The sequence below is a fragment of the Zingiber officinale genome, chromosome 4B, assembly GCF_018446385.1.
Source record: "Zingiber officinale cultivar Zhangliang chromosome 4B, Zo_v1.1, whole genome shotgun sequence".
In the NCBI taxonomy this organism is placed as follows: Eukaryota; Viridiplantae; Streptophyta; class Magnoliopsida; order Zingiberales; family Zingiberaceae; genus Zingiber; species Zingiber officinale.
In genome coordinates, this window is record NC_055993.1 from 32,166,371 (window position 1) to 32,178,748 (window position 12,378).

Consider the following 12,378-nt stretch of genomic DNA (forward strand, 5'->3'; position numbering starts at 1 on the left):
AGCAGGCCACCGTCTTCGCCAATCGGCGACGATGGGCGACGGCAGGCGGGCGACGACCAGCGGGCGACGGTGGCGGAGGCGGACGACGATCGACGGACGACAATTGACAGCGGCGGTGGCGACCGGCCGGCGTCGACCAGCCGACGGCGGCCGGCGGCGACCAGTGACCGGCCGGCGACCGACGATCGACCGGCGACCGACGACCGGCCGACGACCGACGACCGGCCGGCGGCCGGCGACCGATCGACGACGAAGGTCGGCGAGCGATCGCAGTCGCGGGCGGCGGTCGACAACAGACTAGGGGTATATTCGGCATTTAAACTTTGGTGAAACAATGACCTCGTAATGTAATCGGATTACATAACATTTGCTTTGTAATCCAGATTACAAATCTTCACTACCTTTTGTAATACAGATTACATTACATTACAAGTTTTAAATCAAACCAAACAAAATAATCGACTTTGTAATGTAATCTGGATTACATTACAAGGTAGATTACAGGCTACCAAACGTAGTCTATATTCTTTCACATAATCTATGGACGAACGACACTTGAGATAAGTGTAATCAGAATTTGAAGTTCGCACTCCCAATGGATGCAACAATAATACCTTTTGGTTTAAAAAGAAAAGAAAACTAAAAGAAAATGCAATGAATGAATGTTTAACTTAAGTTCTCTCTCTAAATAGATTAATCTGAGACAAGTAGTTGACTACCGAAGTCAGTACAAAAATAACCTAATAAAACCTACACCGACTTGATGTACACCAATTGCGCAAGCCTATCACATTTAAGTTTGAACCCTCACCATTAAGAACATTACCTCCACACTTAAGAGCTATACTTGTTATAGACACCAAGCATCTTGGGCACCTTGTTGCCCGCTTTTCCTTGAGCTGGAGAAGACTGACGACCATACATGAGTTGGTTGTTACAGTGGTCTGACCTTCAAAGCCACTTGTGATCAAGTCATAATCAACCTCTTCGATGTCTTACTCTTCTAAATTTTGCAACCTACTGAATCAGAAGTTGGAAGCGGATTGTTCTTCTTTCATTTAGAGATTAGAAACACATGGAAGGTTGAAAGAATATTTGCACAACCAAGTAACATGGCAAATCTGTATATGATCCTTTGCTTCATATTGCCCGATGAAAGTTGAATGCTAGAAATGCTTCAAGCAGACCATTCATTGTTTATGATGTGTGCGCAGTTTGCTTTAGTGCCCTGAACTGACTAGTAAACTAGAACGCCATTTCTTGTAAAATTTTCAGTGTCTTCTGATGAACCTAACGAAAAGACCAAAGATGCAGTTAAGAAGTTTCAAAACAATTCTTATATAATCAGGCTAAGGTGAACAAATGAATACCCATTCTAAATGTTGAGCTGTAATCCCAGACACGTTACCAGAATAGATTTCACCTAAGACCTAACAAATAAAGAAAAGTTTGCATTTCACCATATCAGGTCAAGACACGACATTTAAAGCCAACTTCATCAAGGCATTGTTCGATACCTTAGAAATTGTTTCAAGGAACATTCCTGGACGAACAGGCCGCGGCTTGCGACCTGATATGCTTCCCTAGAAAATAGAAATTTGCTTAGAAGGTTAGTTTCTTAGCTTATGGAATCATGCTAAGTAGACTTGTGATAAAAGAACCAACCCTTCCTGCAATACCACGTAGTGCGTTCTGTTCTCTGTTGGGGTTTTCATCGCTATTGTCTTTACCTTCATTCTTCCCATGCATCACATCACGTATCATTTCTTCTACAATGCTTCCTGGTCTCAAGGAGACCAATTTACTCAAGAAGTTCACCTGCAAGTCCATTTGGAAATTTGTACAAATTATTGAAACTTCAAAGAAAATAATAGAAGAGAAAACAAGAAAGAAGCAAAGAAAAATTTATAGTCATAGCATAATTTATTTTGAATCTGTGAAAAAATTAAACAAAATTATGTTCAAAACTAGAGATCGGAACAATTGGCCATTAGAAGAATAAAGCATGATGAACAAAATGCTGCCCTACTGTATCCCACTAAGTGGGATGGAATATATGAATTTCTCCTATGTTATTAGACTCGATCCCCTATTTATATCATCTATATATCTTATTTTATCATTGCTAACTAAATCTTCTTTGGTCTCCTTCTTCCTCTATTAATATATGTATTTGTCGGGTCTCATATCGCTTAATAGGAGCATTAATTGATCACTTAAGTACATATGCATATCATTTTAAAAAGTTTTCCCTCAATAGGCACAACTCTGACTTTTTCTCTAATATTCTTATCGTGCCCATCCTCATATGTCCACACACCCAACTTAACATCCTCATCTCTGTAACCCACATCTTCAACTCATATGATCGATTCAAAACCCGACATTCAACTTCATAAAACATAATATCATTTTGTAAAACTTCCCTTTAAACTTTATAAGTACCTTATGATCATAAAGAATATCTGACATTCTTCTCCATTTTAAGCATATATCTTATGTAAAACATCTCTATTAACCCCTCCATTTTTTTTTTGCAAATACAAGCCTAAATACTTAAAGCTCTCATTGTATAATTTATTATCTCATATTTTTAATAATTATTTGCTACGCCTACTACTATTGAATTTAAATTCTGTAATATTTCGTTTTTATACTAAGCCTACCAACTTTTACATCCAATTACATTCGAGATTAACATGTATTCCACGTATAAAAAGTAAAAAAATAAAAAACTCAACCCATGGTGAATAAACCCCACCATAGTCGGTCCCAACCCCAAATAAAGGAGAGGATTGCATTAGATTGTTAACCGCCATAAAACATAAGCAAATATTATATATGGATTCATCAAACTATTAAAAATAATAGTAATGGAAACAAAGAATCCAAGTTTTAGAAAGTTTTAGATGATTCAAAATTAGAAATTGATTTGAATTGGTTGCCAATTGTTTTATAGTTTGTTTTGTTTTTTGATTTAGTAAAAATTTAATAGGTACCTTTTAATTTAGGAATTTGATTGAGTTATTATATTTTCCAATTTATGATATTTATTTCCTAGTTTAATTAGGGTTGAATCATAGAAGTTATCATTTTAATGTATTCATTATCTTCAAGTTAATAAAAAAAATCCTCTTTGTTAATCTTCGTTATTTGATATTTTCTTGGGAGATAATTAGCCATGCTCCAATTCTCTGTGAGATAATAGAGTTCAATTTTGATGTTCCATCAATTTGGTATAAATATGAACTCCAATTCATTTTGATTGTCATTCCCATCACCCATGGCGTGTAATTCATCCACAACCCAACATGATCACTCTCTCTCCCCAAATCTCCCTCTACTCCACTAGAGTTTCCACCTATCTTTGACAAACAATTGTTGCTTGATTTGGGTCTCTTCCACCACCTTCATCAACTTCGTCATCGTAGCTGCAGCATCCTAGATATAGCTCTTGTTTGCTACACGAGGATAAACAATTGACTCCACTTCCTACACAAAATTGCCTTCGTCGAAGTTCACCATGTCACCCAATCGAGTAGTTCCTAGAAAGCATTCCCATTAACATGCTGGAGACAACAACATCATTGCCTCTAACTCCATCGGCCCTAAGCGCGCTTACATAGCCACACATCCTTTGTGATTTTAACTGAATCTCTCTTGTAATAGATCAACCTCCTTCAATCCAAGTCATCCTCACTAGGGATCCTAGCCATATTGTCACATGATCTACTTGCATAATCAAAGTCCATTGTTCTCATCCCCAATTCACCAAGACTATTAGAGAAGGCAATGAGCACTTACTTCACGCTAGTTGCTAGACAATGCCGCAAGGCCTCACACAATCACAGCGACCCCAACATGAGCCACAATCATCCAGTAGAACACAACTCTTGGCTCATCAATGTCTACTCCCAACCGAACATTCACCTCTTAGCCTCCAGCCACAAGCATTCACCAACTACCCTGCACTTCTGGGATGTTGATCTACAGCATCCTCATTGCTCTAGCAAAACCACTTAGCCATCTGTGGACCACCCATAGCCACCAAGTAGCCTCGAGCAACTATTGTCCATGTCACAAGTCATAGTCAGAGCCCCCTATGGGTCACCTTCACTGAATGTCGGTGGTGAGATCACACACATGGCCCCGGCTGCTCCTAATCAAATCTGAGATAATTAGATATGATTTTTGCAGTTTAGTTTATTTAATCTGATACTCCTCAAATTAGTCCCCCTAATTAAAAAAAAAAAACACAAGCATCGATTACAAAGAAGGAAGAGAGGTGTTAGGCAAATGTGATACCACAACTTGAATCTAGTACAAAATTGGATTATATCCAAACTTCATTATATAAAGCAAGTTCCAAGAGAGAATACAAGAGAAAGCTTTAAAACACTAGTGCAAATGCAAATTGATCCAGATTTCAATTTGTCAACTTCAACCACTAATCAACACATCATCTCAGTAAAATGTATTCACTTTGAAAGTTGGATTTGTTTATTTAGTTGGCTACATTAAATTTCCTATAGTTAACTTTTCTTGTATAATTTTGTGTAGCATCAGTCACTCAAAACCAAGATTTAAAATTTTAAGTCTTGTCGGAGTTTCGATTCCGACCCATAACAATATGGTTTTGATATCATATTGTGTTTGCTTAGGATTTCAATACTTTTTAAAAAAGTATAAATATATATTAATTTTTAAAATCATTTTAATTAATATTTAATTACTATAGATACTCATGTTGAAAAAAATATATTATTAAATTAATATTTTTAAAAAAAATAAAAGGCAAAAAAAGTAATTCTTAAAATAATTGATTATAAAAATTAAATAATTCTACAAATTAACTAAAAAAAGTTCAAAAATAAACCTAGAATTATAAAATATTTACAAATTTCAAAGATAACTTAAAAAATTATTTATTATTTTTTTAAAACTATTTGAAGATTCTAAATTATTTTTGAACCTATTTAAAAGTTTCCAATATTTTAAAATTTATTTGAAATATTTAAAATTATTTTTTTAAAAAAAATATATAGTTTATCTTAAATTTAGGTGGCGTTTGGTTTAGGGATTTGGGAATACGGGAATAGATTCATTCCTAAACCTTGTGTTTAGTTGATGAGAATGGAATTAAAATTTTAGAATGAAACTCAAAAACTTGGATATTGATGAAACTCACCTCCTCCCTTAGGTTTGAATGGAAATGAGAATGAGAATTAAGTTTTGGATGAAAATACCCTTAATATATTTATTCAATTTTTCTTTCATATCGCTTTCTTTCTTCTTGTTCTCCCTCATAGTACTTTCTCTTTTCTCATTCTATCGTCACACTTTCTCTCTCATCAATCTCTCTCATCATACTCTCTCTCCTCATTTTCTCTCATTATACTTTCTCTCCCATCACATACTTTCTCTCTCCTCAATCTCTCTCATCATACTCTCTCTCCTCATTTTCTCTCATTATACTTTCTCTCCCATCACATACTTTCTCTCTCCTCAATCTCTCTCATCATACTCTCTCTCCTCATTTTCTCTCATTATACTTTCTCTCCCATCACACTTTCTCTCTCCTCATCTTCTCTCACCATGTTTTCTCTTCCATTACATTCTCGTTTCATGTTTTTTCTCTCATCATACTTTCTCTCTCATCATGTTTTTTCTCTCATCATACTTTCTCTCTCCTCAATCTCTCCCATCACACACTCTCCTTTTCTCTCATCATACTTTCTCTCTCTTCATTATCTCTCATCATATTTTCTCTCTCCTCATCCTCTCTCACCATGCTCTCTCCTATCATACTCTCTTTCCTCATTTTCTCTCATCACACATTCTCTCTTTTCATTCTTTCCCATCATATTTTCTCTCTCATCACTCTCTCTCTCTCATCAGTCTCTCTCATCATATTTTCTCTCACATTCAACTTTCTCTCACATCTAATGTTTTCTCTTATTTTCCTATAAGGGTAAAAAAAGAAATTCTAGTTTATTCCGATAAAAAATATTCAACTAATCAAACATTATTTTTAAGAGTGATATTCATACTCATACTCATTCCCATTCCACAATACTATCATTCTCATTCTCATTCTCATTCCTAGGAAAGAACGTCATCTTACAATTGATTTTCAATGCAGATTAAAAAAATTAAAAAATACAATAATTTTTAAAATTATATTAAAAAGTTTAAAATTTTCTTGATATTTTAAAATTATTTTTTATAAAATAATGATAAACAATTAATAATATGATTACTGAATTTATGTGATTATATATGATTAAAAAATAATTAATTAATAGTAATTCGATGAAATTTTTTTGTTAATTATTTGGCAGCAAACTATATATAAACAGTTTAATAAGAATTTAATTAGCTAATTATTGTTTATAAGAAAATTAATTAACTAATAAATAATATAAATATATTAGCAGTAAATTATATAGATAACCACATATATAAATGTTATATAAATGTTATATTAAATCGCTATAAACTATATAACAGAAAATATATATACACTGTTACAACCAATATAACATTGATATATTATCAATAAAGAGTTAATTTAATATCCAGTTTAATATATATAAAGTATCATAAATGTAATAAACATTAGGTTTTTTTCACATTTTCTCTCTCCCCGTCCCGACTTCAATTCCTCACTCGTCCCCCATATCGATCCGACCAACAATCGCCAACGATCACATCTACTAAACACCTTTTGATCCAAAAAATTCAACGTCGCACGTCGCCATTGTTGGTAACTTAGGTAGACATTTTGTTTCAAGAAAGATGATCTTGATCTTTTATAAGGGTAGAATATTTAGAGAGGATATTTCTCCAAATATACCCCATTAGAAGGGGAAAGGATAACGATATTTAGAAATCACCAGGCAAAATATCACCGGGCAAATTTGCTCGGTGATTTCTAATTTTTGTTTAAAAAAATCAAAAAAGAACGAAAAGTTGTAGCAATGTAGGGTGGGTGCATGGGTGGGGCCCATGGCAATGGTTAATTCATAATTTAATTTTTTTTTGTTATTTCTGTTAAATTCAATGAACATTTAATTTTATTTAAATGTAAAATTAGATGTAAATTAATTAATGATCGTAAGATCCGTAAATATTTGATTGGTAAGATATTTGGGGATGGGATATTTGATGGATGGGAGTCATAAATATTTGGTTAGTAAAATATTTGATTGTGGGATTTAAAATATTTGAGTGAGATATTTGAATAATGATGTAGGCGTGGGTAGAGTGGCCGACCCGTGGCAAGGCAGGTCGGCCATTTGCCGGGGCGAAGCGGATAAACTCGTCATCTTGGCGGATTGAAAAATCTCCAACTCAAAGCGGGTTGTGGATTAGGTGGGCCAACCCGTGGGTCCACCAAAAAACTAAAATAAAATAAAAAAGTCAGCGATGGTTTGGGTTAGCCCATAGGTTGCTCATCCAGTTAAGAGAAAATGTTCATGAAGCAAAATGAATTTAACACCTATTACTCAGGAAAATGCAAGTTAAGAAAGCTTACCATAAAGATAATTATAAACCAATCTAGTAAACTCAATTGCATCAATGCACTGCAAAAGAGCAGCAAGTGCGCTCTTAGCTCTAATGAACACAAGAGAAGTGCCAAGGGACCTCAACGACTATTCAAGGCGCATGAGCGACTACTTCAGCATTTCCTCAACCTACGGGCCAACTCAAGCAAGCTGTGGGCTAACCCGCGTGGGTCACGGGACAGGCGGGTTGGCCTGCCTCGACCCACCTTTAAATGGGTTGATAAGATTTCAACACAACCCGCTTAAATTGTTCGGCGAGATATGCCAACTCAAATTAACGATTCTAAACGTGGGGGCAGGGCCGGCCCTGGAGGAGAGCGGCACTGGGCGATGGCCCTGGGCCTATAATTTGAGAGGGCCCAAAATTATTTTTTTTAGTATTATGTATTATAGGCATGTAATTGGGGTCTTGAATAGTTAGGCCCAAATTCATATTTCAGAATCTTTTGATATTGTCTTTTACTTTTATCTTTTTAGGCATTGTAATTGGGGCCTTGAGTAGTTGGGGCCCAAATATATTTTGGACCTTTTTTTTTCCCGCCCCGGGCCTCCTCTGTAGAAGGACCGGAGCTGCGTGGGGACCACAAATATTTGAGAGAAATATCCTCTCTAAGCTCTAAGTTGAGTCTGCTCTCCTTTCTTGTTTCATTTCATGTCAGCTGCAAGCAAGCACATAAGAAAACTTCCTACCAAGAGAATCTCATTGTATAGAGGCAACATAGGTGTATCAATGTGTTTCGATATTGATCCCATGCCGCAGAGGTAAAAACCGCTCATATCGAGCAGTGTTGTAAATGACGTTAGGCAGTGGTCAGGCGGTCAATGACCACCTAACATTTAGGTACTGCGAAGGCGATTGAATTTTTTTACTATTTTTATACATAATATTAATAAAAATTAATAACCATATTAATAACTAAATATAAAATATATTAACTAAAAATAAAAAATAAACTAAATATTTTTTAAAATAATTTTTAGAAAAATAATTTTATATATATATATATATATATATATGATAATTTATTAAGCTTTAATTAAATCGATTTAAATTATCTCAATAATAAAATTATTAATCTAAAGTATTAGATTAAACCCTAAGTTTTGGCTTCCTGCTTCAGAGGCCTCGTGCGAGAGACACCTCGTCGGACTCGGGCGTCGCGCAAAGGACGCCTCGTCAGACCCGAGCGTCGCGTCTGGGTTGGCCATGGGTGACGCATCCAAGTACGATTAACGCATCGTCGGGCTCAGTCCGACCTGGCACAACTGGTTTGTACTCGTCATCGAGCCCGCACGACGGTCCAGACCCATTGTCAAGCCCGCGCGACGGGTGCGGACTTGTCGCAAGGCTTGCACAATGGGTCTGGACTCGTCGTCGAGCCCAAGCAATGGGTCCAGACCCATCGCGCGAGCCCGTATGATGGGTTCGGACTCGTTGCCTAATGACGGCGAAGTGTCACGGTGTGCCGACGCTTTGCGTATGCTACCGGTTTAAGCAAAACTAGACAAAATTTCAATATATAAAAAAGCCTAACCTAATGACGGCAGACAATAGGCAATGATTAATGACGGCATTAGGCAATGATAGATGACAGCAACGGTGGTAGCGATGACGGTAGTAGCTATAGTTGTTCAAGGTGGAAGTGAGTTTTTTTAAAATCAAACAACCGAAGGGTTTATTTTTAACCTATCGTTACTTTGACCGCCTTAAAAGGTCGCCTTCGACAAAAGCAGGGTGAGTGATGTTCGCATCCTGCCTAGGCGGCCACGTCAAGCGCCATTCAGAACACTGATATCGAGTTGCATATATGCATATGATAACTTCTTTGCTTGCACCCTACTTTGTTTTCCATTATCTACCATACTTATAATTGTCAACACAATTTTGTATGACTATCCGTACTTGTCAATATACTAGATGAAAAAAATACTACAACTGGCACGCAATACATGAATGATTTTAGAAGTGAGACAACCTCATTTACACTCATATTGAAGAAAAGCATATATTCATGGAGGAACTCGAACACATCACCTAAATAATTTTCATCAATCAATCGGTTCGAAGAGTGAGATATCTGAATTACTAAAAATAAAAGAAAAAAAATAGCATGCACACTAAATTGCAATCACATTAGCTTATAATAGGGAGGAATCATGTTAAAATAAGTGTCCTTGACCCTAATACATAGAAATTGGTTAATCAATAATAACAATATTTTGATCAATGTAACATGCCATCTGTGTAGCATGAACACTCAAAAAAAAAAAAAAAAAATTAAGTGTCGGGCACGGGCACAACACGGACACAACACGCAAATACGCATGTCGAATACGGCAAAAACCGTGTCATTAACTTCTTTAAAGTTTGACCAGTCGGATATGGCTAAGATACAACTAGGACATGGATGAGACAGGTTTCCAGATACGTTTGGGCTCAATTGCAAGGGTTGAATTGAAAAATAATAAAAAATTTAGAACTAATTAAGAAATAAATTAATTACTGACGTAGGCGGTGTTAGTGATGAGACTGATATGGATGTTTAATTTTTTTTACTTGTTTAAGATGGATTTGGTGTTTTATAGTTTGTTATGTTTACTTTTTATTTGTAATAGATATTATGATTGATGTAATATGACTTTATGTTCTGGGATTTTTTAATTTTAATACTAAATTTATATATAGAGAGAGTTTTGATATCCCACACACCTTTCGTCGCACACCGGTTAGCACTTCAAATTTTTTTTCTTAATACTATAACTCAACCCTTAAACCCTAAAGATAAAATCTGATCGGCACAACCGGTTGCTTAAAAAAAATAATCAAAAAAATAAAATAAAAAAATTGAAATGAACTATATATATATATATATACACGTATCCCCGTATTCGTGTCATCAGTTAAGAGAGTACAATTTACTAACAACTTATAGGAATAGTAGGAGAAATTTATCAAAATATTCTAAATGGCTATTAAGACATATGCTAGCCTAAGAACTAAAATTTTACTCAAAAATATATACCATCATACTTCGATAATTAATTATCTAAGAAATTTATAGACACAAATCAACTATCCTTAAACTTAAAACTGAATTTAAACACAACATCTAGCCCCTGCTAAACAACTAATGAACTTTTAATTACACTTAATTGTTGACCTTTAAAAGATCTCATGACTTAGCCTTAAAATAACCTCTAATAAGTCTTTGATGATGTAATATTTTTAACTTGAGCCCTTTAAAAAAATATTGACTTGAGATTGACAAGGGCATAGCCTCAAAAATTATTACTCATTCATGTGACCTAGAGAGAGAAAAAAAAAAGAGAAAATCGAATAAAATAGACAAAACAAAGTAGGAACACGAGGCATCAATTTTAAAATGGGTAAATCAACTAAGTTTTTCACTAATGTTGCCTTTTATAATCCTTCATGACTTAAAAACTCATCGACTTAATGAGTTATTTTTCTTATTGACCCACTTGTCATCATGCTAAGATTTCTACTAAGCTAATACCAGGAACACATGGCAATACAAGGAAAAAAATGATAAATAATAATCATTATAAAGCATTTTCTCATATATCTTCTTTAAAAGCATCTATATCCAATTTATTTAGTTATATTGTAAAAAAAAAGTATATTTCTTGTTTATTTAACTTACCAACCTATTTAACCACTTATTTAATTTTTTAATTTAAGAGCATGATAATTTACTACAAGAATTTTAAGCCTCTGTCCTCGTATATTGATTTTGTCACAGGTTGTGCTTTTGCATAGTCATTCATAGCATTATCACAATCCAAGTGTGGAGATCATCCCTACCCTATGCCCTATGATAAACCAAGTCCCTTTCTAATTCATTGAAAGGGGCAATTAAAAGGAAATGAAGTCAAAGTTCAAAAGGAAAAATAAAGTGCCCCAATTTCTTACTTACCAGAAGGGAGATCACAAAACCAAGAGAATGAAGACACTATGTATATCACATATTATTTCTTACTCGCTCTAAAAGGATGAGCAACCTGAAATTTTTGGCAACTCTCTTAAGTGCCAATACTCTATTTATATCACCTCTTAAATGGGGAGAATACTAAATGAAGATATCCAAGAAATTTATTAGAATATTGTATTTTTTTTGTAAGTTGTGATATTTCCTAATTTAATTAGAGCTGAGTCATTAAAAATTATCGTTTCAATGTACTGATTAATAGAATTCCTCTTTGTTAATCTTTGTGTGAGATAGTAATACCCAAGCTCTATAAATTTTGTTCTAATTCTTTGTATGAGTTTATGGTTAGATTTTGGTATTGCATTAAATAGATTAAATGCTTAATTAATCAGTTAACAATGTTTCCTAAACAATAATAAGCTGCAACTTACATAATTAGTTAGGCCCCAACCTGAATGTAATCTGCTTTGGTAAATAAAATCTCTCTCGGCTTGGTATCAAAGTGAATCCCTCGTAGTTGAGGATTTTCTCGTTCACTCCCTTTAGGAGGATGTAGCTAGTTTGATATAATGATGTGACCTTTCATCCTTCCTCCACTGCTATTTCATCCTTCATTTCTCCCCTCAAATATCACTATCATTAGTCGTGTATGTCTTCTTCATTAAATCAAGGTTTTAAAAAGCACATGCAAACATTATATGATCAACCAACTCTATAATGCATTATGCAACCGCATGTGAGGGTATATACAAATAATCTAAAATTTATCAAGGGTGACACAAAATTAAAAAAAAAAAAGAAAAAGTAAACTTTGTTTCAAAAATGTTATAGCTTGAAAAAAATAAAGATATAGAGTACTA

At 34.6% G+C, this 12,378-nt stretch overlaps 1 protein-coding gene across 1 annotated transcript in view; it reads right to left on the minus strand.

Moving 5' to 3' along the window:
* Positions 1 to 659: 659 nt before the first annotated feature.
* Positions 660 to 12,378, minus strand: part of LOC121978183 (protein PEP-RELATED DEVELOPMENT ARRESTED 1 homolog, chloroplastic-like) — a 63,182-nt gene continuing 51,463 nt past the window's right edge. Inside the window, exons 7-10 of the mRNA XM_042530558.1 lie at positions 1,666 to 1,818; positions 1,518 to 1,583; positions 1,371 to 1,430; positions 660 to 1,290 (exon numbers count right to left, since the gene is read on the minus strand). Of these exons, the coding sequence (XP_042386492.1) occupies positions 1,246 to 1,290; positions 1,371 to 1,430; positions 1,518 to 1,583; positions 1,666 to 1,818 (324 nt within the window). The 3' untranslated portion in view covers positions 660 to 1,245. The remainder of the gene's footprint in view (positions 1,291 to 1,370; positions 1,431 to 1,517; positions 1,584 to 1,665; positions 1,819 to 12,378) is intronic.